Source organism: Macrotis lagotis, chromosome 2 (assembly GCF_037893015.1).
Source record: "Macrotis lagotis isolate mMagLag1 chromosome 2, bilby.v1.9.chrom.fasta, whole genome shotgun sequence".
Lineage (NCBI taxonomy): Eukaryota > Metazoa > Chordata > Mammalia > Peramelemorphia > Peramelidae > Macrotis > Macrotis lagotis.
The window spans coordinates 207,817,105-207,833,083 of NC_133659.1; the positions used below are offsets into that span (position 1 = coordinate 207,817,105).

General features: G+C 36.0%; 2 protein-coding genes across 8 annotated transcripts in view; one reads left to right on the forward strand and one right to left on the reverse strand.

Moving 5' to 3' along the window:
- Positions 1-11,631, forward strand: part of VCF1 (VCP nuclear cofactor family member 1) — a 26,933-nt gene extending 15,302 nt beyond the window's left edge. For 3 of the 4 annotated variants that reach the window (XM_074224667.1, XM_074224665.1, XM_074224668.1), the window contains exons 3-4: positions 7,754-7,816; positions 9,288-11,631. In XM_074224667.1, the coding sequence (XP_074080768.1) occupies positions 7,754-7,816; positions 9,288-9,551 (327 nt within the window). In that variant the 3' untranslated portion in view covers positions 9,552-11,631. The remainder of the gene's footprint in view (positions 1-7,753; positions 7,817-9,287) is intronic. The other variant, XM_074224666.1, reaches the window with a different exon arrangement.
- Positions 1-15,979, reverse strand: part of COG1 (component of oligomeric golgi complex 1) — a 38,057-nt gene that overhangs the window by 12,822 nt on the left and 9,256 nt on the right. For 3 of the 4 annotated variants that reach the window (XM_074224657.1, XM_074224656.1, XM_074224655.1), the window contains exons 8-14: positions 15,129-15,275; positions 14,270-14,431; positions 13,104-13,231; positions 12,640-12,748; positions 12,041-12,150; positions 11,880-11,958; positions 10,602-10,803 (exon numbers count right to left, since the gene is read on the reverse strand). In XM_074224657.1, coding sequence (XP_074080758.1) covers positions 10,663-10,803; positions 11,880-11,958; positions 12,041-12,150; positions 12,640-12,748; positions 13,104-13,231; positions 14,270-14,431; positions 15,129-15,275 — 876 coding nt within the window. In that variant the 3' untranslated portion in view covers positions 10,602-10,662. Of the gene's footprint in view, positions 1-4,334; positions 10,804-11,879; positions 11,959-12,040; positions 12,151-12,639; positions 12,749-13,103; positions 13,232-14,269; positions 14,432-15,128; positions 15,276-15,979 lie in introns of those variants that run through there. The other variant, XR_012475951.1, reaches the window with a different exon arrangement.

Consider the following 15,979-nt stretch of genomic DNA (forward strand, 5'->3'; position numbering starts at 1 on the left):
TGGGCAAGGCACTTAAATCCTGTTTGTCTCACTTCCCTCATCAGTCCAGTGAACTGGAGAAGGAAATGGAAAACCACCCCAGTGCCTTGAGCAAAGAAAATCTCAAATGTGGTCCTGAAAGTCAGACATGACTGAAATGACTGAACAGCAACAGATATATGGATTAGATAGAAAAGGTCATAGAAAATAATGTTAGAGGAAAAAGAAGGAAAATATTTTCCTGAACTGTGGCTAGAGGTAGAAGAGTTGATGACCAATCAAGAGAAGAAAGAGGAACAAAGGAGATAAAAAGGGCAAACCAATGCAATTAAAATTAGAAAAGATACAGTTAACTGGGGGGGATACTTTATAGCAAGTTTCTATGTTTAAGGTCTCGTATCCAAGATAAAGAACTGATTCAAATATGTAATATTAAGTTAAGATCTATTTCCCAATGGATAGATGACAATTATAAACAGGCAGTTTTAAAAGGAAGAAACCCAAGCTTTTTCAAATGAAAAATTATTCTGTTTCACTTATAATTTGACAGATGAAATACATATATAGATATCTCCTGGTGGAAGAGTATGATTAGTTATAGAATGAGATATACATCATTGGATATAAGCAGTATGGGAACTCGTTTTACTTGACTATGCATATTTGTTAAGAAGGTTTTGGATTGTTTTGTTCAGTTGGAGAAAGAAGAAATAAATTAAAGTCTTATACTGCACTGTAATAAGACAGTACTGGTCCGAGGAAAAGGATCTATATATCCAAGCTCCTTTTTGTAGCAGCAAAAAAAAAAGCCCTTAAAGTTAATTAAATTCTACTGGTTGTGGAGTAACTGAACGAATCCTACTACTGTACCAAAAGGAATGACAAATAGGATCATTTTAGAGAAACCTGAAAACTTCTATGAAATAATCAAGAGCAAAATGAGCAGAATCAGGAAAACAGTTTTATCAACTCTCTAGAGACAGCTTTAAAAAGACTTAAAAATGCTGATCAATCAATCCATTCCACAGTATCAGTGATGAATGAAGCATGTACTTATCTCCAGACAAGTGATGGACTTCATATGCAAAACAAGACATTTGGGGGCTTGACCAATGTATTGGTGTTTTACTTTAGTATGTAATTTTGATAGACATTTTCTAGGTTTTTCTCTTTTTTCTTTTCTTTTTTTTTGTTGGAGGTTGGGAAGGTTGTGGCATTTTTCCCACCTCAAAAGACAGACAGAGAGCACAGAACCAAAAGGCCAAAAAAGAATGACAGACAACAAGCAGGACAGATTTGAAGTTTTATGTTTATACTTTAAAAGAAAAGTAAGCTCTACATAATAAAGATTCACAGTTTCATGTCCTACAATCTTCTATGGAAATATTCATTTTGGGGGGGATTTAATTCATAATTTTAAAAATTAGTCAAAAGCTTAAAAAAAGTAAGGCTGCATTCTTGGAATGATAGGTATAATTTGAATTTCCCTTCATGCTAGAAAGGTCTCCTTATTTATTTCCTTTTGTTAATCTTTCCCTATTTTTACCATCTACTTGAGAGCAGGGACCTGGGGCAAGAGAGGAGGGAGAGGAGAAGAGGGAGTAATAAAATGCTTGTTGATTGACTGTCACTACCCCTCCCATCTCCTTATAGAACAATTAGCCCCCTTCCCCCTTCCAAAATAAAACACACCCCTTAATAATGCACTGTCCAGTAAAGCAATTTCCCATATTTCCATATTCAACTATTATATATCTCATTTGGGATTTTGAGGTCCATCAACACCCTGAAATTTATTTTCAGTCCTGAGCTTATTGTATTAAATCAGAGTTCTAAATTATTTCAAGATTGTTTTAATGTTATTCTATGTAAATTGACCTAGTTATGCTCACTTTATTAGAAGTTTTTTTTACCAATTTCCTTTGAAATACTCCATTTTATCATTTTTAATGGCACAGTAATATTGTCATTATATTTATGTCAAAATTTGTTCTGCTATCTCCAGCAAATGGGCTACCCCTTAGTTTCCATTTTAGGGCTACTATGAAAAGATTTACTGTAAATATTTTTATACATATAAATCATTTTCTTCCTTTCATCTCTGGGATATAGGCAGAGTGGTATAGTTAAACTGTGTGTGTGTGTGTGTGTGTGTGTGTGTGTGTGTGTGTGTGTGTGTGTGTGGTATAGTTAAAGTTGAAATGTGCAGAATCACACACACACACACACACACACACTCCTTTAACTATACCACACACACACACACACACACACACACACACACAAACACACAAACACAGTTTACTGATGTTTTCCAAATTGCTAGACCAATTTACAACTTCATCAAGAGTGCGTTAGGGGCGGCTAGGTGGCGTAGTGGATAAAGCACCAGCTTGGAGTCAGGAGTACCTGGGTTCAAATCTGGTCTCAGACACATAATAATTACTTAGCTGTATGGCCTTAGGCAAGCCACTTCACCCCATTTGCCTTGCAAAAAAAAGAGTGCATTAGTGTGCCTTTTTTTATACAGTCCTTCCAACAATTGTCATTTTTCCTCATTTGTTTTCTTTGCCAATTTGATAGATAATAAGATATAATTTCAAGTCACTCTTCTAGTCAAGTATCTTCTCGTTATTAATGATTTGGAGCATTTTATTCTCTTCATATCCTTTGACTTTATTGGGAAATGACTTTTAATCTGATGAAGTTGAATGAATTTCTTGCATATTTTTGAGACCTTTATCAGACACACTGACTGTAAAGATTTTTTTCCTCCAGTTACCTAATTCTTTCCACTATTACTTTTTTTTAATAAAAGAATTTTTCTAATCAGTAATACAAGTCCTCTATACTTGGAGGGATAATTACTCTTTTGAGGGTCTGATATATAACTTATGATGTCACTCTTCAGTGTTCTAAATTTTTCTTCATAGCTGTTGCTCACAGATATTTGCAAGGGATTCTTTTTCATTGTTTAACCTTTCAGATTCTTGTTTCATCACAAAAGTGCCATGTAAATAATTTATCACTTAAAGTTTAGTCATAGTTTCAGGGAGGTAAGGACAAACTTTTGAGCAGCTATTCTTTGTATGTAAACATTTGTTTCTGGAAGGAACTCATGAAATAAGTTATGGAATTCGTATTTTGATTGGAAAATTATTTTATGGAAATCTGCCTAGAATCACTTAGTTCTTGCCTTTTAGAAATCATGCTTGCTATCAGAAGTCTAAAATTTTTAAAACTGCTTATAGCCTGTTATTAGGTATTGGTGAATGTATTTCTGAGAATCTCAATTTGATTGCTTTGGTCTCTTAAACAATATTAAAACATAGTTTGATAGAAATCATATTTTCTCTTTGGAAGAAAGCAGATTTACAATGAGATTAAAATGTAAACAGAAAATCATTTTCTGTTGTAAGAGAAACTTATTACTGATTAGCTCTTTTTTGTTTTTTTTAAGGTTTTGGGTTTTTTTTTGGGGGGGGGGTTGCAAGGCAATGGGGTTAAGTGGCTTGCCCAAGGCCACATAGCTAGGCAATTATTAATTATCTGAGGTCGGATTTGAGCTCAGGTACTCCTGACACTGGGGCTCTATCACTGAGCCACCCAGCCACTCCTGGTTAGCTCTTAAAATTCCTTCCTTTCAGATCCAAGAATACCACTGTTAGATCTTATTTTCCAAGGTGATCAGGGAAAATGGAAAAGAATCAACTCTTTTTGTGGTGGCAAAGAACTGGAAATTGAAAGGATACCTATCAGTTGGGGTATAGCAAACAAGTTCAAGCATATAATTGTGATAGAATACTACTGTGTTGTAAGAAATGGTGAGCAGGTTGATTTTAGAAATATGTAGAAAGATTTGCACAAACTAATGAAGGTTGAAATGTGCAGAATCTATCTTATATGCAATATTGTTCAAAGACTTAACTGAACCATTGCTATTCTGAGTATTATAAATACTCAGATCCAGCAACAAAGGACCATGAAACAAGATTATCTCTACCTCCAGAGATAGAACTGATTAGAAATATACACAGTATGGTTTTGCACATAGATATAGATATAGACAAATGGTGGCCTCTAGTGTGGAGTGAAGAGAGAGTAAGGAAAGGAGAAAACTCAGAACTTAAAATGTGTCCAAAAAATTTAATGAAAAATTTTTTTAACTCCCTTCCTTGCTTTTTGAGGCATTTAGAATTCTGTTTCATGCCTTAGAAGATGTAGTCATTGGGCTGTCTGCAAAGGAGAGTGCCATCTGTATCCAGATAAGGAGCTGTGGAGTTTGAACAAAGTGCAAGGACTATTCCCTTTAATTTAGGGAAAAAAACAGATATCTTATTGTTTGATCTTTTTACCTCTTAGACTTCTTGTCTCTTCTTTAAGGATATGATTTCTCTCTCATCACACCCAATTTGGATCAAGGCGCAGAGTGCTTTCTGTGGGGGGGAGCAAGATTGGGGAGAAAATTGTAAAACTCAAATAATATCTTTAATAAAAATAAATTTTAAAAAATAAAAATAAAATAAAGGAGAAAAAAGAAAAATATACATTTATATTAAAAATTAAAAAGTATGATCCATTTAAAAAAAAGATGTAGTCATCAAACCTTGAGACCTGTGTCAACACAAGACTGTGTTGGCTACATGGAATACAAAGATAAAAAGGAGTGATTCCATTTTTTTTAGTTTTTTGTTTTGTTTTAGTTTTTGCAAGGCAAATGGGGTTAAGTGGCTTGCCCAAGGCCACACAGCTAAGTAATTATTAAGTGTCTGAGGCCGGATTTGAACTCAGGCACTCCTGACTCCAGGGCCAGTGCTCTATCCACTGTGCCACCTAGCTGCCCCAAGTGATTCCATTTTTAAGGAACTTACTTTCTAAAGGGAGGGGAGGCTATAATTAACATATAGACATATGAGTAAGTACAAAGTAATTTAGAGAGGAAGTGAACTAGCAACTTGGAGACAATCAGAAAGAATAACATAAATTATGAAAGGAGGGTACATATGGGTAAGTATCCAGAGATGACTTTATTTCAGTAGTGTCCAGCAAGTCAGGAACACAGTATTATCACTATTCTTCCCACTTTCAACTACTTAAATGTACTCTTGATATCTCTGAGTTCTGAGGTGACCTTGATAATTTTTACACAAGGTATATCCTTAACTGATTATGGCTTAGTTTCTTTAGTCCTCAACATTTCTCATTATCTTCTTAGTCTTCTTCCCTTTCCCTCTGGTCAATCTTTGCCCTTAATACTATTGATCATCCTTTGACCGCAGAGACACTACCCTTCTAGTTCTACCAGTCGCCTCTGATGCTCTTTTTTCTCTTAAGATCTGCCTCCCAGCAGATCTTAAGCTTCATGGTCTCTAGTACCACCCTCAGATCTATATTTCCAATTATAGGGTTGTTTGTCAGCACCTCACTTAGGGTGTAAAGTGGAAAAGGTACTAATTTTGAGATCAGAAGACTTCGGACAAGTCACTCAACCCCTTGAGTCTCTTTTCTCCATTAGAGATTCTTATCCTGGCCTCCTTCATCACAGCTATGAGACCTTTCCCATTTATTTAGTGTTTTCCCCAATTAACTAGTATTTTATTTACTTTTATATATTTTTGAATCTATTTATATGAGTACATAGTGTTTTCACTAATAGAATGAAAGCTTCTTGGGAGAAAGGAATATTTTATATTTTCATTTGTATTTCCAGTGCTCTTAAAAAATGTATATTGATTGATGGAAAAGCACCAACTAGGTGACCTCTAAAGTCCCTTCCATCTCTAAATATACATTTAGATCTAAGACCTAAGATCCAAGACAGTTTGTTTTCCCTTAAATTTGTCATTCATTCATTAATTTCATTCAGTAACTCCTTTCTCATACATAACTATTTCATTCTGTGACACACTTTCTTTCTGCCTACTTCCATGTTTGAACCTTTTGGTAAGGGGGTGAAAATTGGGATAATCCTTGTCTTCCTTCCCTCATGAGGTGATTGTTTAATAATTTATATTTAATTATTTTAAGTGCTGGGGCAGCTAGGTGGCATAATGGATAGAGCACTGGCCCTGGATTCAGGAAAACCTGAGTTCAAATCCAGCCTCAGACACTTAATAATTACCTAGCTGTGATACCTTGAACAAGTCACTTAACCCCATTGCCTTGCCAAAAAAACTAAAAAAATATATATTAAGTGATTGATCTGATTGTCACAACATCAAGGTATAGTATTTATAGCTGAAGAAACTGAAACTGAGACAAGTGACTTGCTTTCCCCCCCCCCCTCCAATAAAGCACAGCCAGGAAGTGGCAGGATTTGAAATCAAGTCTTCCTGACTCAGTGACTATTTCCACTGTACTATCCTTGCTGTCATGATATTTAACCATATTGTGACAATTTTACCTTCATAACATCTCTCACATAATATGTCCTTTCTCTTTGTTCATACAGCTATCACTATCATTACCACCTACCTGAACTAGTATAACTTTCCTCCTCTGTTTAGCCATCCTTACTGCCAGAAATTCCTTGTCATGCTTTCTATTATTCATTAACTCTAAATTGCCTACAAAGTAAACTCTTGTGCCTTTAAGATGTTTAACCTGACCTTTCTAGCTTTATCTCATTCATTGCCCTGTATTCTGCTCCAGACAACCTGGAAACTGCCTTCCTGGGTCTTTCCACCTTCATATTGTTCAGGGTGTTTCTCTTTGTCTAGAAATGTCTAGCTTCCCTTACCTTCCTCCTCTTTATTATTTCTACTTATTCTCTAAAGCCCAGTTCACATGCCTTTATTCACAAAGTCTTTCTTACATCTCTTTTTATACAGAAATCTCATTTTTGCCTCCTTTAATGCACATATTGTCTAATACTATGTATTAAGATTGGATTTGTTCTATAAACTACAGGATAGTGAGTCATTTTCTATAGTACATTGTAGATCCTCAATAAATAAATGTTTGTTGATTTGTATCAATTTTGGGTTAAAGGCAATTATGAATTAGTAAAAAATAAAGTATATTGCACATTCCATTTAAATCCGTAATTTGCTCTAGGAAAACATAAGATAAACAAAGTAACATTATGCTTATTACTTCCACAGGAACAGTGTTACAAATAGGTGATTATATTTGGCTATAATGTATCATATTGTATATGACTTAATGGTGAAGCAACATTTGAAGGGGACAACTATGGGGACGAGTGTACTTGTTCAGAGTATTTTTAAAGGAACGAATAACAAGATTTCCTAGAGATTATAGTAACCCTTAGAAATGATCCTATCTAAATGTAATTTTATTACTTTTACATAATTCCTATAGGAATTGTTATCAAGTAGAGGATACTATACAGATTTTCTTTTCCTAGATAAATATTAATTAGATACATCCATTTGTATACAGTGCATCTCCAAAATATTTTTAGAAAATGAAAAGTTTGAAAGATTAAATGTTCTCCCCAATCTTATATATGTTGTAATAATTTGAGAAATGTGTTATAAATTCAGAAATTGTTACTCTAAATGCTATCTTTTGTCATGGATTATTTTCAGTAGTGTTCCAGTACATGACTTAAATTGAATTATTGTTGAAGTTTATTCAGGGATATTTTGTTTCTACTTACACAAATTTTTCTTTTACAATTTTGAAATAGGTATTGCCTTTTCTCCAAGAATTACCAAAATTGTCATTACATTTGTAAACTTTTGCTATATTATAATTTAAGATGAAAACTTTATTAGAAACTGATTATAGTTCTCACCTTAATTTTCAGACAGCACCCGTAACGAAAAACAGTAAAGAAAACAGACTAAGAGGAAACAAAGTGTTCTGTGCGGTGGGTTTCTTATCCAGTGTAGCAAACTTACTGTGTAACTACTATTCATTAACCCAGGGGTCTGTTCAAATGGAGTCTCTAGTAGACATAGTCTAGCATATAGATTCCTGTAGTAAAAATTGTATAAAGTCCACATATATATGAATTTCATTTTTACGGCTAACAATACTGTCACTTCTTATGGTGGATAAATTCTTCAACCTGTCTTCAAATGCCTTAATAATTATTCTTGAGCTTAAAAAAGCACTTTCTTTTCATCTTTCTAAATTTGCTTGGCTTCTTGTAGTAAATATTGGTGTAGGGGGCGGCTAGGTGGCGCAGTGGATAAAAGCACCGGCCTTGGAGTCAGGAGTACCTGGGTTCAAATCCGGTCTCAGACACTTAATAATTACCTAGCCGTGTGGCCTTGGGCAAGCCACTTAAGCCCATTTGCCTTGCAAAAAAAAAATCTAAAATGGTATGACACAGTAAAATACACAGATGACTGGTGGAACATGAGTTTTGATCTGTTATTTAGCATGCCACTTTTCCTAATATTGTCATCCATGCTATTACAAATGGTTATGCATATATGTTGAACTTGACATGATTAAAACTTATTTTTATTGTTTTAATTGTACATACATAGATGACATTTCAGAATTAAATGGTAGGTAGCCATTGTTAAGAACAGCAAAACAAGAATTTCTTTAAATATCCTCATTTCTGCCCATCTCTCAGGGAAACTCAATGAGCGTCATAAATTTAAAATGTCATTGTATATAGGATCATTACTAAAACTCTAAATTTTCTTAGATATTCTTTCCTTGCTGTGTTGAAATGTTAACAATGCTTTAAGTTTTTTAACATTTGTTTGTTAAATTTTGAATCTTAGTAATGGAATAAATGTTCCTAATGTAGTTACTTGGGGCTATTTAATTAGTATAATAACCTAATTTTGAAATGAATTCTTTTGGAACACCTCCTTTAAGAGACTTGTTCCATCTGACAGCAGAAGACACTGAGTCAGCTGGATTGTTTAAAAAGGTGGGAAGTGGCAGAATTATTGCCAAACAAATCAATGCAAATTTTTCATGCAGACTTCTGAAATTATGTTAAAGATTGAGCAAAATGCACTTCTTGCATTATCATCATAGTACAGTGTAGTTCATAATCAGGTAAGGACTATAAAATTGCGGCAAAAAATTACTTTTAACCTTTTTTTTGCTTCTTTCCTTTTCCTCTTTCTGTTCATTCTTCCTTTTTATGATCATCATTAGAATGTTACTGGAATGTTATGATCTGGTCCCAATGATTGACACTTTCCCTGGAGGTCCAGTAATTTCCTTTTCTACACCAATGTTGTTGGAATGGGTGGCAAAAGTAGTATATCAGAAGTGTTAAGGGAAATTATAGGTTCTTCTAAATGTGTTTTGAGTATGAAGAATATTATTGTCATTAACTATCTGTTCTCTTTTCTCTTATTTTCTAGTCTTCAAGCAGTGACAGTGGTGGTAGCAGCAGCAGCAGTAGTACCAGCAGCAGCAGTAGTACCAGCAGCAGCATCAATAGCCCAGACAGGGGAAGTGTTCAAGAAAGCAGCCAAAACCAGATAATTACCGGATCCAGCCCTAATACCCCTCAGTCCTTACAGGAGCAGTCTGCACTATGCCAAGGCCCTTATTTCCACATCAACCAGATTCTGAAGGAGGCACACTTTTATAGCCTACAGCACCGAGGACGACCTCCTACATGATGAACTAGCAGTTCCTTGCCTTCTGTGAAGGGACAGCACTGTGCAGATTTGATATTTCAACTTAAAAAGTTTGTTAAAAAATTGCACAAAATATGCCTGTTGGCTTTTCAGTCTATATTTGAAATAACAGGTTAGCAGGCATTTGTTTACTTGTGGTTTTGCTGCACTATTGCAATTTCAGAGGGGCTTTGAAGCCATTTTTAATGGGATTCTTTTCAGGGTGGGTGTCATCCCAGTGAAGGTAACAGTAGATGGAAACTACATCTGCATGTTAAGAGTCTATACTGACTCCATTTCAGATTTGGAAACCAATTGGAAACTTACTGTGTTGTGCAAGGAGTCCTTTTAAAACTTGGGGTCCTCAAAATTTTAATGATTTTTTTTAATTCAGTAAACTAGTAAAGACTAGTTTGCATGAAAAACATTAGTTTTCTTTCCCAAAGTTTAAAAAGAGCTTGCTTCTGTCTAGGACTGAAGCTGGCTACCATGCTACCTCTCAGTATGCAGATGTCCTTTTGAAATTGATTTCCCCTGTTACAGGGGAGAAAAATTAGACCAAGCTTATTAGAATAGACTTTGTATGTAAGATGGAAGGAAACACCCTACCTACAATCTGTCATCTTCTCTTCCCTATGTAAAGTGTTTGCATTGCAGGGAGAATGTCTTCTAGATACTTCTTGAACCCTGATTATTTCTATATTATTTCTCCAAAGGCTAGATTTCAAGCTTCTTAGCAAACACTGCACAGTTTTGAAAGACAAGAAGTTGTACTGTATTTGTAACTTTTGTCTCAGACTCAAATGTACATTAGCAGCTTAAATGATCTTGTGATAATTCCACCTGTTGTGTCTAGCAAGGCACAGGTGACTAATGGTAAAGACCAAGCAACCTGAGCTGGTGTTTAAGGTAACAGGTACTGTAGAACTATGTGTTAGCTTAGGTTCAATTTAATAATTTAAAGTACCTTCTAATAGTCACTAGGGGGCCACATTCCCTCATTGAAACCACAAAAATTGGTGGAACTTAGAAACAAATTAGCAGAGGCACTAATAAATACATGGTAATATTTATTTAGAAAAGGAAAAGGTATGTCCTGATAAATTGCTTCATCTTATTTAGTCATACTAGAGAGCCAACTAAGTTTGAAAAGAGATGGTGTAGATGTGTCTTCCTCCTCTGTGACAAGCTGTCTGAACAAGGAACCAGGACGCATCATGTCATCATCTGCTCTGGAAAGTGTTGGAAGTACAACCTGCCATTAGATTGAAAGGAAAGTGCCTTAGATTCTACCAAGATTCTCTTACCTGCTTACCCACCTCCAGTTTTCTGTTCTGAAAGCCACCCAGTACATAAAAGCAGATCTTAAAACTATTGGAATTGCTAGTGAGAGGACCTTCCCTCTCGGTAAGGTTAGAAAAAGTCTAGATTTCTCTCAACTAGTATTAACTTTTACTTGTGTGATAGAACTAGTACATCAAACTTTACAGAAAAGAATAACCTTAAAATACATTTCATTTCCTTCCCACTGCTGCCTTCTTTAGGAGGCACCAGAGGTTAAAACAGTTTTGGAATGGACATAATTTTGCCTAGAGGTTTTAATAGTTCTTAATTATTCAGGGTAAGATGGCAAAGGGGGACGGGGTTGGGGGGGGGAGGCAGACCAAGCTGTAGTGGTGGAGAGAAGGGATTGCATTTTCTCTTTTTCTCACCACCCTTTTTAAAAAAAAAACACCTAAAATCTTAAGTTTTTAGGAAGAAGTCTTAATGGACTGATCTGCAGAGAATACATTACTACTAACATCTGCTTTTTAACTACAGATATAAGGCAAACAGATACTAAGGCGGGAGAACTGGTTTGAGTTTTGAAATAGCCTGGTAAGATTGCTGCAGGCTTTACTGGATGGCAAACAGCTTGAAAAAGCAATGTTGCCTCCTAACAGATACATTGTGGAGGATGAAACCATGACTAGGATAAAACAATTTTGATTTCTAAATGAATACAACCATTTTCTGGGGCTGACTATGTAACTTCAACCCCCTCCCTAGTATGCTAAATAAAACTCCATCCTGTCTTTCTATAGTATTAGCAGCCTAAAATACTATCCACTAAGAAGCTGCTTAATGTCTAAATATGATCATCTTTTTAAACATCTTATCAGCTCAATCTAGTAAGATCTTGTACTTGTATTGCGCCACCATTAAATGCAGCATTAGTGCATGTTGTCATTTAGTTCTTTCTCTTAATATTTAAGGAGATCATCCAAAAGTTCTATGGAGAGTGGGAAGGGAGAGCCATTGGACATAGGCTTCAGTGCTGGGCTTACTAACCTGGTCTTTGGGCTCTGTGTTTCGGCTAGTGGACTTAGCCTTTCTTGTGCTATTTGTGCTTAGTGGAAGAAGTCCAAACCTGGGTAGGGTGGAATGAAGAGGTTTCAGAAGAGTTACCAGGAAACCCCAGGACTTAGGTGAAATTCCTTATGAAAGTTTACCTGATCTGACTTGAGGCCAGTGGCAGTATATTATGGGGTTCTTGGGAGTTGAAAGTGCTGCTCCGGGTAGAAAACTGATTGTCTGTACCAGTTAGCAATCCAAATAGAACCTGGAGATTTAAAAAACAGCAAATTAATATGTTGATTTTTTATTTATTGCCTTCCCAAAGTATGGAAGTGTGTTTTTTTTAATATTGTCTTTGACCAACTTTTTTTTTTTGCTTTGAGTTGAGTAGAATAGTAAATTCTAATACTCTAAAAGTGATTTCTTTTCTTACCATGGATCACAGGAAAACTTTATTTTGTTAAGTTTTCTTTGCTGCAGTTTTTAAAGGTCAATCTTTATATCCAACCATTTGAGAAGGATTTTGTAATGATCATCTGAGTTAAGATTTAACTTGCCTGTCTCAAGTTTAAAACCTGCTATCACATAGAAATCATACCACATAGACAACTTGACTAGGCTTTTTCTCCATTCTTTCCAGTTAAGAGGCAGCTGCTAATAATGTTCTGCCAAATGCTTTGACCTTGCTTCAATCTAAGCCTCCCCCACAGTGGGCTTAGAGCTCTAATACAAGCACATTCCCATCTTGACTTACAGAGGTTCGTTGTACCAGGCGATTAAGGTTGCTATTTAGGTGTGGTGTAAAGACATCTAGGTCAAAAGGATCTATGAGACCTTCTAAGAAATCTGTTACTTTTTCAATTCTGGAAAAGAAAAAAATTGAAATGAGAATTGCTTTTCAGTATCCTGGGGGAAAAAAACCCTATACATGTTATAGAAAAATCCAAAACTGGGATTTGGTCTGTTTGTTCTCCATACCTTTCAGACCACATTCCACATTGCTTCTTTTGGGGGAAGAGGACCAGACTTTGGATAGATAAGATGTGTAGGTCATCTATTTTCTCTACACACCTACCGCAACCCATACATACGTCTACTATTTCATTGGCAATGTGGGTATTGTTTTCAAAGCAAAAATAATTTCCTTCTGACATGATCCTTAACTCCAGCTTACCCCTACCCCAAAATGACCTTTTAGGAATGGATAAGGAATAATACCTAGAGTCCTGTTTACTTCGACCACTTTTCACCTCTTCACTTTTGACCGTCAGCACAACATTGAGATAACGCAGATCATAAAGTAGCTGCAGCGCTCTGTTCTGGGTCATTGGGAATGTACCTTCTTTCTGCAAATTGTTTTTCCCCCAAATACAAAAAAGAATGAGCTATATTCTATGGGCAGACTGAGCAACCTGGTTGTCTCCAAAGTGTGTGTGTGTGTGTGGGGGGGTCAACAATCAATTTCTCCACTTCAGCCTCCTGAACCAGGGTGCTGCTAGGAAATACTAGGACTCTTGATCCTGTATCCAGGAGACCACACTGTGCCCCCTCCACCCCTACCACTTCATTTCAGAAGGGATGGTGAATAAGCAGAAATGGAGATGGAAAATATCAAAAGATCTCCTTGCTTTTTCTTTCACCCCAGATCCAGCCCTCTATATTTCCCAATTACTGTCCATACCACCTTCATTCACAACTTACCATCTTTGATGCTTCTCTTCCCTGTTTCTACTGACACATTTTTTCCATCTTTCCTTATTCCAAAGGTTACCTATCACATCACCTAAATTAACGCAGCAGCCAAAGTGATTTCTCAAAAGCCTCAAGTCTGAGCATATCAGTTCCCTATGTGATCAGTTCTAGTACTCACTGCCTCTATGACCAAATATTTGCTCACTCTTCTAAGATTTCTATTTTTGTATAAGTTTAATAATGTACATAATTAGTGCAGTAGCAGTAAATTACACATACTAGAAGTATGCTCAACAATTTCTTTTTACCAATAGGCATGTGCAATTAAAAAAATTTCGCAGTTCACTGTACTAACTGATCTAGAATTGGTTTGAGGCAAGTTAAATTTTGATATTTCAAAAGACAACTGAAATTCCAATTATTTAGATTACTGGCAGATCAAATGAGTCCTACATGGCAACAGCTGATTGCTGTTGGATATACACAGGCTTGGAAAGGAAGAATGGAGATTTTTTTTTTAAATGCAAACTAGCTAGAAACCCATGTTTGGGAAAAGGTATAATTTAAACTCAGTAAGAAAAGTATTTGGATAGAGTGTAGTAATTGGGACCTGTCACAAGGGTTCTTAAGAGTATTGCCAAGCATAATCTGAAAGCCATGATTTATACATCTGAACTCCCCCCATAACATACCTTCATTGGCTTCTCTTCAGAAAGCTTTTCGTAACCTGCTACTACTTGAACCAGGCACCCCTTTAACATCTCCTGCAGGGTGGCTTTTGGCAGGGCATGGCCTCCAACCTGATTTATTTCCTGGCACAGGCTGAAGAGGAAGGATTGTACATACCAGGAAGGCTACAAGAATCAAATATTGTCATTTAGAAAAGTGGCAAGTTATCAAAATGGGTCATGAGGAAAGCAGCTTTATAAGATTTATTTTAATGTGCCTGGGACTTGACCTTTCCAACCAACCACCTCTGCCCCATATATCACTCCAGTACACTCTCTTCAGGAGGAGAGCCAAAATAGTAAAATGAAATTTTTTCACTGGAGGGTACTTTTGAAAAATCTGGGGGGGAGGGGGCACTATCCTATCATTCTCATGGCCCATAGGTAACAAAATTCTTAGTTGTTTCAGTAGTCCTGCTCTAGGGAGCTTGGAAAATTAACAACTGGGAAACAATTACTAGAACTTCTTAAGTACCTAATCCTTAACTGATGTAAAGTCCTAACTTACATGATAATATTTTGGCTCCTACTAAAAGGGAACTTGGATTTTCACAAGTTAAATTTGTGTAAATTAAACCACTTATGCTCTGTCATGGATGACTTTGTAAATATACTTAAATTTTAGCACTTTAAGGTAAACAAAATGCTTTCACATACTTGTTCCTATTTAAAAGAAACAACAAAAAGTTATACTTTTAAGAGAAAACTAAGTACAGCTCTGAAAGATGGTTAGGGCCTGAACCCAGATTTGTCCAGTTTTTCCCCATGCTCCTCAGGAAGCAGTTCTTTCTAATTAAGGCTCAATTAAAAGTGACTATCTCACCTGAACTGGCAGTCGAATCTTGGATGTTACACTGCTCCCACTTTCTGTCTCCTCCTGGATTTCTAGTTCATCCCAGTTGGTGGCCATAGCCAGGATAGAGCCAGCATTATCAAGAAGTAATGATTGGGTGAAATCATGAACCAGGACCTGGCAATCAAAGAAAGACTTAATGGATCACCTGACAGAGACATCCAAGATGGGCATAAACAAGTGAATATATCACAGAAAGGGTATCTTATAATGTTTTGAGCCTTCTGAGTAAATGATAACCATTTCTCAAAAGCGGCACATGGGATGTTCTAATTATAAGATAGCAACAGCTTTTCAATTAAAAGCTGTCACTTTGTTGTCAAAAACTATGTTCTTTCCCAAAAGAAAAGTTCTTTCCAGGGAAAAGAATGAGATCATTAATTTCTGGAAGGGAACTTTCAGCTGATGAAAAGACTTCCAGATCCTGCTACTGTATGACCTTGGGCAAAAAAAAAAAATAACAAAAGCATTCTGCTAAATAGAAATAATATATTGGAGAAAACTGGAAGTGTCTTGCAGTCTGGTAAAAGAAAACTAGTTTTTCCTAGTCCCTTCAAAGTCCCCTTCCATTCAGGACTGCTTCATTAATCATCCTGATGTCCTTCAGTTAATCTTCAATATTCTTCTCCACTCCAGTCTTCAATACTCTTTTTCTACTCCTATCCTTCAAAACAAGCCCCAACTTCAAAACCACTACTGTCTCATCCACTGCTTAATTACTGGCAAGAGTAAACTATCCTGGATGCCAAATCTCCAACATTGACTGCCTCAACTAGCAGTTATACTTCTAATATTGCTAACTCTTCCCTCCTTGATAGTCT